This window comes from Puma concolor, chromosome D2, assembly GCF_028749965.1.
Source record: "Puma concolor isolate L17-30 chromosome D2, mPumCon1.1.hap2, whole genome shotgun sequence".
Classification (NCBI taxonomy): Eukaryota; Metazoa; Chordata; class Mammalia; order Carnivora; family Felidae; genus Puma; species Puma concolor.
Window position 1 is genome coordinate 57,699,005 of NC_141677.1, and position 12,074 is coordinate 57,711,078.

Below are 12,074 nucleotides of genomic sequence, written 5' to 3' on the forward strand. Positions count from 1 at the left end.
GAATTAGGTACTATGTAGTAAAGCGTGCAATGTCGGTACTAAGTCCCCATCTGTGATTAACTTTTAGAAACAGCAAATAGGTTGATTCATGAGGATGCAGAGCAAGAGTAAAGTGATGAAGTATAGGCAGTTCTGGTGATTTGTTTATTCCTCATAAACACTTGTTTCTACAGTACGACTCAGAGAATACATGGAGGCACACGGCTATAATTTCCACCACAGTCTGCTGTTGAGGAGACATTCAGTGTGAGGATAAGGGGCTGGGAGTGGGCTGGGCGTGTCTGGGTCACAGGATAATTGGGGGGCCTCCATGATGAACTACATAGGGATCCTATCGGTCAAGATCTGACCTCCCAGGCCTGATGGCCAAGCTCATGGTGGAAGAGTAAACAGTGGACCAAATGCAGGGAGCCAAATTCTCTTTTGGTTCACTGCAGTCCTAGAATGGGTCCAATTCTACCCAAACCCCAAGGGGTTGAGGTGGGTCTGACCTCCTAGTCCACTGGGAAGGGGCTGTGTCAGCCCAAGCCATCCCTAAGGATTCAATTACTCCGTGATAGGGCCTGAAATGGGCCAGGGATGTCTGCCCTTCACCCTGGAGTAACTAAAAAGTACAAGTCCTAAGGTGACTCTTTACATCAGTGTCTTGACTATCCCCAGAAGGGATCCTGTCCCGTCTAAGAAAGGAGAGGCACAAAAAAGGGAACAGATTAGCTGCTGGAACTCAGGTAAGGAAGACAGCTTATAAAGTCAAGGGACAGGGAAACAGCACTCTTACCAAGCCCTTCACAGGGGGAATAAGCAGACACAAATAGCAGTCTGGTAGGACAAAGGGGGAGGCCTGGAGCCATGAAGTCGACCAGCAGCAAATGGGGAGGCGGCGGGGGGACACGCAGAAAAGCTCTGGCCGTGGCTTTCACAGGACTGCTGAACTATCTAAGCCACCCCTGCCTCTCTCCCTGTTTCTTCGGGGGGGCACCAAGCATTAGCCCTAATTTGGGGCTGGGATCAACTGCCCCAAATACAGGCGGAACGAAGAGGTTCTGCCCCACTTGGCAGGAAATCAAGGAGAGGCAGGTCTGCACTGGGCAACCCAAGGTGTTAGGGACACAGAATACCAACAAGTGAGAGAAGGAAAGAGAACTGGTGACCCTGCTGTGGGCAGCGGGGCCCGAGTCCTCAGAATTCTGTGATGGAATCCCTGCCTGGCGGGTGTGGGGGCGTCCCAAGGCTTCTGCTCTCTGCGGGCATCCTCATGTCCTCTCACAGCCGGTACATCTGTTCACCTTGAGTGAGTAACGGGGCCTTTGCTTTACCCAGTACTTGTCAGCTGGCGCACGACGCCCCGTCAGGCAGTGAGATTTCTGGCGGACTTGGAGGCGCTCTGGGCCCGCTGCACGACTGCGGAACACTTCTCACGCCGCAGCAGCTTGTTATTCTCAAACAGGCCTTCGTTGCGAGGTATTCCATGAGAACCATCGGGGAAAGTCAGCAGGCCTTGGAGGGGGACAGAGAAAATTCGGGATGGACGAGGGCGTTAGTGACTCAGGGAGCGGCCTGATGCCAAGCCGTGAGGAGGACTCACAGGTCTGCTCTGGAGCGCAGTCCACGCGCTCGATGAATAGGAGTGAGGGCCCGGTCACTCTGGATCGCTGGACACCCATAAAAGCACTACAGCTCACAAGGTGTCCCTCCGCCCGTATGATGCTCCCCCCAGTCACCCGTCCTGGTGGGCTGTGACTTACCAAAACCATCCACTCTGCCATTTTTAAATTCCCCTTCAAATGTCATGTTGTCATGTCGAATGAAGACTCCAACGCCGTTAAACTTGCCCTGGGCGAACTCCCCCTCGTACCTGCAGAAACACGACACGTTAGCCTTTAGAGGGGTAGTGGGCAGTCCAGGTTAACTGCATGAAGCAGCTACCAATAAGTGTTGTTTATTTATTTATTTTGAGAGAGAGAGAGAGAGAGAGAGAGAATGAGCAAGGGTGGGACAGAGAGAGGGAGAAAGACAATTCTCAAGCAGGCTCCATGCTGTCAGTGTGGAGCCCGCTGCGGGACCTAATCTCATGAACCATGAGATCATGACCTGAGCCAAAACCAAGAGTCAGACACTCAACCAGCTGAGCCACCCAGGCGCCCAGTAAGTGTTCCTTATTAATGCCAAGGAGCAAGCTCCACCCTGCCCCCACTCGCCCCACTCCCAACCGGCAGAGACGGGCCAGAGAGCAAGTGTGATGTGAGGCTCTAATTTCAAGGCGATAACAGAAGAGAATGGCAGTGGGGTGGAAGGTCGCTCAGCGACACGCCATTTCAAATTTTAGATCTATTTATAAAGTAACTAATAAAAGAACTGCTTCCTCCTTGCCTGTTTTCAGAGGACCTGGGACATCTCAGGTCTGACCAGCTATTTATCACTATCAAAGCTGAGAAAGGAATGACCCAGTACTCGCCTTGAGCCATCTGAGAAGGTCAGTACCCCGAAGCCATTGAAGAGCCCATTCTCAAAATGACCCAGGTAGGTGCCGCCATCTGCAAACATCAGTTGACCAAAACCATGTCTGCGGCCTGAGCAAAGAGAAAGACAGTCGTCAGGTTGCGATGGGGCAGCTTCAGGGACCCCCCTCGCTGCCTAACATCTCTTGCCTTTTGTCACCCCACCCACAAAGGAAAGAAGAGAAGCAGTGACGCTGGCAGGGCAGAGAGCTACTACCCAGAGTCAGGCAGGAAAATCTGGCTCCCTGGACCTTCCCATCTTGTCACAAATATCAGATTGGCAGCAGGTCTCTGTAGGTATGAATGATAAGAGGCCCTCTACTGTGTGTCACACACTCTTCTGAGCTCTTTGTGCTTATCATCTTATTTAATCCTCACGGCGTTAGGAGGTGGGCACAGTACTATTATTGTTCCCATTTCACAGATGCAGAAACCAAGGCTAGGGAGAAGCCAAATCGCTTACTCGAGATCACAGAGCAGTTAAGTAGCAGAGCAAGAGAGCAAATGCGGCAGGCATCCTGGCCGGAGAGCCCTCAACACCTACTTATGCTGCCCTCTGAGGAAAACAAGTGCCCCTCTGCACCTCGAAGCCAGGGCGCCAACCTACCAGCCAGACTGGCGACGCTGGTTTGGGCTTGGTCAGGTCAGCAGGGCTGTGCTTACCCACTGACCTGACCAGAAAACAGCAAGATGCTGGAGGAGCAATCCTGTCCTCTAACAGAGTACGAAGGAGCCCTTCCGGGGGACAGAGGGTGGCCGCTCTAAATGGCTGGAGCCGAGGGGACAGCAGGTGCTGGGGAGGCAGGGGAGAGGCACGGGGGTGTACTGAGACAAGGTCACACCCAGTTGCACAGTTTCTCCTCTCAAGGCTCAAGGATTCATCAGCTGCAGGGATCTAGCGTGAAAAGACGTGGGTGCGTGTCTGGAAACAGCCAGAATGTCTCTTCACTGACTGTGGGAAGTGAAGGCTCCTCTCCTCGGGGTGGTTTCTGGCTTGATGGGACTGGACCCACGAGGCTTTTAAGTGGCCAGACTGTGTTTCTCAGGCTCTGAAGAATTTCACCATTTCTATGAATAGTTACTTCCGAATGTAATGAGCTGTCACAGGAAATTCAAGGCAATGGATGTCATTTGCTCTCAAGCGTCTGTCCTAATTTCTAGATCTTCCTTAACTTTTTAAGATGCATTAGAACCAAGTCATTACAATCAATTCTGCACTTTCTAATTTATGGGCACTTAAAATAATTCATTGTACTCTGCCTGGTACATAAGCATTTATAAAAACAATTCCCACATGATAACATTAAAGGGTAAAAGGATACTAAAACACTTTATATTCAGAACTGGAAAGATTTAACTCGTTGCTGGAGACTGGGCAAACAACAGCATTTTCTAATTCCTTTACTTAAGCCTAAAATCAAATAAAGGAAAGGCGCTATTCCGATTAAATCCTGGACTTAGACATGAAGAGTCATCCAGCTGGCTTCTATAGCTTTATGTGTTTGTCCTTTAGTCATACGAAGTATTCATCATTTGACCCCTAGGGGCCCTCTCACCTTCCTTCCACTCGCCGCGATATTCCTCCCCACTAGAGTAAGTGAAGGAACCTTTTGTGAGGGTCATGATGCCAGCTTATGGAAGAAAAGTATGAAAACTGCAGGGAACAAGCAGAGGAGAATCAGAGTCACAGGATGGCTGGAGGAAAGGCCAGCAAAGCAATTTTACAGATATATTCTATATACTTACCAGCCTGGTAAGTATATAGATATTACCTTAGATACATTTAACAAATATACCCACCTCTCCAAACCCCACCCGCAACCATCCCCTCTGTTCAAGCAGTCTTATCCTCCTACTGATCTTAAAAGTTATCAGCCAGGGGGCACCTGGGTGGCTCAGTCAGTTAAGCCTCCGACTTCGGCTCAGGTCATGATCTCGCAGTTCATGAGTTCGAGCTTCACATCGGACTCTGTGCTGACAGCTCAGAGCCTGGAGCCTGCTTCGGATTCTGTGTCTCCCTCTCCCTCTCTGACCCTCCCGTGCTCTCTCTGTCAGGAACTGAATAAACATAAAAAAAATATATATATATTAAAAAAAAAAAAGTTATCAGCCAGTTCCAATTTTCTATGACCTGGGATAGAAACTGAGGATTAATCTACAAATATTGGCTTGATACCTACTATGTGTTTAGTTGATGTATAAAATATAGTCTCTTCCCTCAATGAGTGTGCAATCTAGTTGCTGAGGCTAATAACTGAACCACTGAACAAGACGAGAGATCATGTAATTAAGCATCAGACTGGATGGCAGAGATGAACAAAGACAAGATGGCATGGACCACAAACAAGCAGTGAAGAGGGCAAAGGGCAGCTGCAGATAGAGAAAAGCTGGGCAATGAACGCACAAGGAGCAATGATGCCTGTGTGTTCGGTGGAAAAATATTAATGTGGGTTTTACTGCAGTTGAAGGTTTATTTAAGGAGTAACAGGAAACAAGTTTGTCTTAGGTACTCAGCCGAAATCTGAAATCTGAAAAAACCTTTCAGATTTCATCCAAACGCCCTCATTTTATAGATGGAGAGACAGAAGCCCAGAGAAGTTATAAGCAAGTCTGTGCCCGAGCTGGACGAGTGCCCTGGCTTCCCCTAACTGCTGCTGGTTCTTTCTCTCTTGTATTGCATGCTCTGCTTTCAGGGCCAGGCTACCTTAAGGAGACCTTCGAAAGCTAGGCAGAAGAGTCTACAGCTAATAAGACGGGGGAAAGGGGAAGGTTCTGGGGGTTTGTGAACAGGGATGTTAATATGAAAGCAGCGCTCATGGAAAATGAATGTGGCAGCGGGAAGCAGGATGCTTTGGAGCAGCAAAAGCCTACAGCCAGAAAAGCTTGCAAGGCGGGAGAGATGTGCTAATTCGGTAGACTGTGAACATGAGCACAAATTACTCCCCCTCTGCTCATGCCCTTGTGATGTGACATGGCAGCACCTCCATTAACAGGCAGTTTGTTCCTCCACGCACTGGGTCTGGGTGGGTTCTATGACTTGCTCTGGCTAATGGACAAACGTGATACGGCAGAGGTCTGCAAAGCGCCTATACACTGGGCTTGCCTTCTCACTGCACTTGGAACTGTTCTGCCCCCATGTGGACAAGCCCGGGCTAGCCGGCCGGTGACAAGGGGTCACGTGGAGCTGTTGTACCAACTGACCACAGATGCAGGGTGAGCCCGGGCATGACCAGCGGAGCTGCTCTCGAGCCCAGCTCCAAATTAATGACCCACAGAATCACGGACTAAATACATGGTTGTTATTTTAAGCCATGGTGTGTTATTACCCAGAAAAAGCTAACTGATACACCCAGGTACAAGATCATAAGACCTGAACTAAGGGGATAACAGCATAATGGGAGCAGAAGGAAGGAATAAGTAGGACAGAGAGGCTGGCTAGGTATGGCTTCACAGGTGGAGCAAAAGAATGCTTGTATTCGATTCAAAGATATCCAATAAGAAGGAGGTTAAGGCAAACCATGAGAGACTCTTAAATACAGAGAACAAACCGAGGGTTGCTGGAGGGGTGCCAGGTGGGGGATGGGCTAAATGGGTGATGGGCATTAAAGAGAGCACTTGTTGGGATGAGCACTGGGTGTTATATGTAAGTGATGAATCACTAAATTCTACTCCTGAAATCATTATTACACTCTGTGTTAACTAACTTGGATTTAAACAAAATTTAAAAATTAAAAAAAAAAGAAGGGGGTTAAGATAACCCAAAATATCATTAAATGCATGGACAAACAGAATCATCTGACATATTTTTTAAAAATGCAATCCCTAGTCCTTTTATAATTTCCTAGGTCTTTTTACTCACCTCATCTTTTCCAGATCTAAGCAATAAATCATTTTTGCAAGTGACTGTGACAATGCAGAGTCCTAGGCCCACAACCAGATCTACTGAATCAGATTTTGTAAGTTAGAGCCTGGGAATCTGCAGTTTCAACAAGCACATCGTTAGACTGTTAAACATTTGAAAGCATGGGAACTACTACTCCAATAAACAGCTATACTATGTGTGAAAGTTCCCTGACCTAGAAATCATCATTGAAAGGTCCCCTGTTATTAACAGTGAAGCTAGAGTCTGACCCTCAAGCATCTGATTGAGTTACGACAGGACAAGTGCACCCCTTCTTCACAACATGGGGGCCAGACCTGGAGGACCAAACAGGAGTGAGATTTTAAATCCCTGCAGGCCTGGCACCAATGGCTAGCTTCTTTCAAGTCCCAGAAAAGCTCAAATCACACACAACATTAAGGGTTGTATTGCTGTCTCCATTATGGAACATCAAGATGGGGTCGCCAAAAGTAGGTTCCACAGTACAAGAGGGATCTGGCATGTTTGATACTAAAATGCTTTAAATGTTCAACTTGGAGGGGCACCTGAGTAGCTCAGTTGGTTAAGCGTCTGACTTTGGCTCAGGTCATGATCTCGCGGTTTGTGACTTTGAGCCTTGCATTGGGCTCTGTGCTGACAGCTCAGAGTCTGGAGCCTGCTTCGGATTCTGTGTCTCCCTCTCTCTCTCTGCCCCTCCCCTGCTCATGCTCTGTCTCTCTCTCTCTGTCTCTCTCTCTCTCAAAAAATAAATAAACATTAAAGAAATTTTTTTGAAGATAAAAAATAAAAAAGCAAACCAAAAACCAGACACCTAAACTCACACATTCACATCGACTGTAATGGAAATTTCTTTAAAGTCTCATTATAAAAATGCTACCAACGTGATTCAAATAACATTTTGGAAAAAAAAAAAAATCAGCCAATGTTGACTAATGAGGTGAAAATTCTAAGGTGAGGAAAAGTAAACTACAATTGCCACTCGTGTATTCTTTATCACCACCCTATGGGATATTTTAATTTTGGCCTCTGTCATGATGCTTTTTGATACAGATGCCGCAAGCCCAGAAATGGTGTGATGTGCAAACAGCTGGGCCTGAACAGAGTGGGGCTCAGTGACATCTTCTGGGCCCTGGCCCTGTCTCAAAGCTCGCGTTTCTTCCCAGCTATGAGGACAGATGAGTTTTGAGAATCCCTTGCTCTCACCCAAACCTGGAGCCGCATTTGTTTCTACCTCCTTAATGAGGCCAGCTTCGGAAGCTCTTCCAGTGATGTCTGGGAGCCCCTTCCACAGCGTCCCCAGGGATTTTCTCACTGTTGTGGCGACTCGGGAGCTCCATGTCCAGGGTCTCTCACACAGCAGAAGATATCCTGAGACAGGGGCCATTTTCTTCGTGTGTTAAAGCCCCTCAAAACCTCTGGGGCCATCTTCTCTGAGAGATGACGCTGGTTCCTGGTGTGCCATCTCTGTCCCATCAACGTTCCACAAGGTCAGCATCCAATTTCAGGTCCACAAGCCTCTTGTTGTCAGCCCGGCATCAGTGTGCCTGGGGTAGAGGCCAGCATGACTGTGCTGCAAATACAACATTAATGAGAGGAAGAGAAGCAGTTTCCCACTGAAACTGCCAGAGGAAAACTTTCCAGTCCAGATAGGCTTTGATAACTACAGGCCGTCTTCAGCTCTTCCCAGAACTAGTGAGGTCAGCACGCTGAAAACGCAGCTTATGGCACAAAGCTGAAATATTTCATTCCTTCAAAACAAGTCAGAATCTTAAGGGCCATATCTTATAATAAATCTTATAACTAAACCACCGTTCCAAAACATAAAACACAAAATCATTATTCAGGAAGTAAGATGATAAGATAAAGGCATTTCCTTTTGATGTTTGGCAGCTGTTAACTTGTCTTCACTCAGAGGTCTGGAAGGAGTTCTTGTGGTGTCATGTGAGGAGTCAGTTTGACTGCCCAATGGCTCATGGGGAGAGAGAATCCCAAGCCAGCTCTGCGCTGACAGCACAGAGCCCAGTGCGGAGCTCAAACCCACGAACTGGGAGATCATGACCTGAGCCAAAGTCAGATGCCTAACTGACTGAGCCATCCAGATGCCCCTATTTTTTTTTATTTATTTTATTTTAAGTAGGCTCCATGTCCAACGTGGGGCTTGAACTCAAGACCCTGAGATTAAGAGTTGCATGCTCTACCAACCGAGCCAGCCAGGCACCCCTGTTTGCTTTTTCTCAAGGCTACATGAAATTTCCACATAGTGGCATCCCACTCCTTTCAGATGGACCAGTAGAAGGTCCCTGAAAGAAAGTGAACAGTGTTTCTCCGGTTTGAAGACTATCTTTGGACAAAGTATTAGCCGGCCACTCAAACTGTAAACTTTGCCACTCTTTTGGTATGCTGTTAGCTCTTAGGGAATATATCCTAAATTTTCCAGTGAAACTTGAGAGATCATCCTCTACCCAATGGGGCAGGTTGTATTTTCCAAAGACGTTTGCAATCATATCTCTTGTATTACATGTTCTACAATTTGACCTTGCCACTGTTCCATGATAAAGATGGAGTGTAACTCTTCTTCTCTGAATCTGGGCAGGCTTATGAATGCTTCAACTGACAGAACACGATGGAAGCAATGGTGTGTTCTAAGGTCAGATCAGAAAAGGTGATGCATCGGGCGCCTGGGTGGCTCAATGGGTTAAGCGTCTGACTCTTGTTTGTAGCTCACGTCAAGATCTCACGGTTTGTGGGATCAAGCCCTGAGTCGGGCTCTGCACAGACAGTTTGGAGCCTGCTTGGGATTCTCTCTCTCCCTCTCTCTTTGCCTCTCCCCCAATTTGTGCACGCTCACTCTCTCTCTCAAAATAAATAAAACTTAAGAAAGAAAGAAAGAAAGAAAGAAAGAAAGAAAGAAAGAAAGAAAGAAAGAAAGAAAAGGTGATACATCTACCCTCTTGCTCAATGGGACACTTATGCTTAGAGACCTGAGCCACCACATGAGAAGTCTGACTACCTGGAGGCTAATGTGCTGTGAGGAAGCTAAGCCACAAAGAGCCACGTGTTGGTGCTCTAGTTGGCTGCTCTCAACTTTGAATCAGCCCAGCCCAGGCGCCAGCTGTGAGCAAAGGAGCGTTCAGATGATTCTAGCTCCTGGCCATTAAGTCAGCGTCCCATCTAAGGTATCATGGAGCAGAAGGAGGTCATCCCCATGATGCCCTGTACAAATTCCTGACTCACAGAACCTGTGAGCATCATATGGTTGTTCTAAGCAGCTAGATTTGGGGTAATATATTATATGGCTATACAGTAAGTGGAACATCATCTCTCCACGTAACCCTGCCACCATCATCTCTCATTTGTTTTTCAAAAATACATTTCCATTCCTTTTTTTACCTAGGGAGACAGAGCAAACTCCCTTCAACAGCCGGTCAAAATGACGCCCATCCCCAAGAACATAATCAGCAGCGCTAATTAAGGAAACACATGTAGACTCTATGGCCTCAGGCCATGGTTGAACACATTTGACTAGAAACTTCTACCTAGTCCAAATAATTGATACTGTCACCACCTGGGACAGTGTCGGGATCTTCATTTATAACTTCTGTAACTAGCCATGCTGAGTAATAGTCACTTTGCATATCCAATGACCCCAAAAGAAATCATGGTCATTGAGACAAATCTAGTTCAATACAGTATAGCCAGTGCTAATGAAGACTGAAAACCCAACACTTTAATAAGCATGTAAACCAGTATTCGTGTCAGTTACCATAAAAGTCTTTCTAAAGAGAACAGGTGGCCTAGGAGTTTAGGCTTCAGCTATGCATATGGAATCTAGTCACAAAAGCAAGAAGATTCATGCCTCTAAACAGATACCCACCCTTTCTGCTCTTTTGGTAGATGCGTTGCAAAGGATCAATCCAAACATTTATCTAAAAGAAAATAACTATTTTGTCCCTGAAATGAATACACGATTGGTCTGCACAACAGACTACCTCCCTGCTATCTTCATTTTCTCTTGACCCTGACATTTCCAAATAGAACTTGGAGACAGGAATGTAACTTTTATTTGTATTCCATTTGTCTTTTTTCAGATTTTAGAAATCAAACTTGTTAAAAAAATACTTATGCATTCACAATAACTTGTGTCCAAATTCAGAGGATTAAAAACTAACTAACTAACATAAAAAGGAACAGATTTTCAGTTTAAGAATACTGTTTTGAGGCAGCCAGCTTTTCCCACATATACCTTTACATGGTTTCTCCAAAGCCTCCCCAGAGTATGAACGTCTTGTCAAAGTTCTCTTAATTATAAAGGAAGCAGTCTTAGGCTTTCAGAATCCTAAAGAGAAGAGGAAGAGCTTGATGAACAAAACTTAGGCTTGTAAGAAACCTAGAACAAAAAGTCAAACATTCTTTTTTAAATGTTTTAAATGAGCTTGAAAAAACTGTTTTTTTCTTATAAGTCTGCAAGTCTTTTTACTGTAAATCTCCCTTGAACTCGAAAAGTAAAAAAAAAAAAAAAAAAATTAATAAAAATGTGTTGCTACTAGATAAAGGTCTTATTTAGGAAGACCGGTGTGGCGATTAGATCGAAGAAAGTGGGAAGAAAATCCTGACACTAGAACTGAGGGTAGTAAAAAACGAAACAAAACAAAACAAAACAACCTGGGGGTGATGGGGACGGCCACGATACTATTCTGTTTCATGGAAAAGAAAATGCCTGGACCGGGTTTTAATAAAGCCGAGTTACGCCCGCGGATATCTAAGCAGTTTGGAGGTGCCACTCAGCAGGGGTGCCACCATGAATTGAGGCATCTCATTCCCCAAGCCTCGTTGTGTGGGACGTCTCTCCACCAGAGTGTGAGAGGCGGACCCAGGGCAAACAAAGCCCTAGACCCAACTAACAACACTTCCTAGTCGATTTCCCACCCCGTTCTTGCATCCCAGCACCGATCCTTCCCTCTACCCGAGCTCTGCTCTCCCGCCTGGGTCAGGTCTCTGCTCACACTGGTCTGCCACCCACTCCGGACGCAGCCCCCACCCACCCGCTAAGCCGGGTACCGTGGGCTCTCTCGGACCTCGGCCCCAGCGGTAGAGACTGGAGGTCTGGGTTTGACACCCTATGGACCCCACCCTCTGGTCAGCGCGTCCTGGGTGGAGTCACGATCCCCAGCCGGTTATCTCGGGATGGTCTCCTCAGTCCCTTCCTCACCGACCACATTCTCCTGGCCCCCTCCCTCCTGCGCTGCCAGCCAACCTGAGCTCCGCCTTTCGGGATGACAGTCACGCCCCGACGCGGGGATCCAGCTGCCGGGACCGCCGCTCCGCCGGGATCGCCCCTGCCACCTGCCTCTCCACCACCTCCACCAGCGCCTGCCCCACTTGACGCTGCCATCCCCGGCGGCCGCACTGGGCGCAATTCCCGCTGCCCATTGGCTGTTACCTAGGCAACCGGGAGCAACGCCACTCTCCATTGGTCCGGCCCGAACTCTGCGCCATCTTTGTGCGGGGCGGAGAGTCTCTGGATCTCTGGACAAACATCCGAGAGAGGGGTGGGGCTGAACCCATGATCCCACCTTGGCCACCCTGGTGATGACCTCAGGTCTTACCTACCCAGAGACAGCCTAGCCGAAATGTCACACACACAACAAAACAAAACAAAACCTGGGTCAGAAGCAACAGTGACCACCATCTCAAGG

At 47.4% G+C, this 12,074-nt stretch overlaps 1 protein-coding gene across 12 annotated transcripts; it reads right to left on the minus strand.

Annotated features, from left to right (window-relative positions):
- Positions 1-125: 125 nt before the first annotated feature.
- On the minus strand, positions 126-11,753 carry MORN4 (MORN repeat containing 4). Of its 12 annotated transcripts, none has more exons than XM_086680551.1 (7): positions 11,633-11,753; positions 10,622-10,714; positions 4,385-4,556; positions 4,055-4,152; positions 2,456-2,570; positions 1,746-1,855; positions 126-1,497 (listed from the first exon to the last, which is right to left on the minus strand). In XM_086680551.1, the coding sequence occupies exons 4-7, from the start codon at positions 4,119-4,121 to the stop codon at positions 1,349-1,351; spliced, it is 441 nt and encodes a 146-aa protein (XP_086536677.1). In that variant the 5' UTR covers positions 4,122-4,152; positions 4,385-4,556; positions 10,622-10,714; positions 11,633-11,753; the 3' UTR covers positions 126-1,348. The 12 variants fall into 12 exon arrangements, with proteins under 12 accessions (XP_086536677.1, XP_086536678.1, XP_086536680.1 ...); XM_086680552.1 differs by lacking the exon at positions 4,385-4,556 and adding an exon at positions 10,253-10,304; XM_086680554.1 differs by lacking the exon at positions 11,633-11,753 and adding an exon at positions 11,421-11,435.
- Between the last annotated feature and the right edge of the window lie 321 nt (positions 11,754-12,074).

Bases quoted from the DNA above. Each gene is read 5' to 3' on its own strand.
- MORN4 (XM_086680547.1), bottom strand. From the start codon at position 7,762: ATGGCCCCTGTCTCAGGATATCTTCTGCTGTGTGAGAGACCCTGGACA. The intron at 2,571-7,581 runs GTGAGAGCAAGG...CTCTTTGCTCAG, and splicing joins AAATGCGGCTCCAGGTTTGG to GCCGCAGACATGGTTTTGGT. The intron at 1,856-2,455 runs GCGAGTACTGGG...GTGTTTCTGCAG, and splicing joins ACCTTCTCAGATGGCTCAAG to GTACGAGGGGGAGTTCGCCC.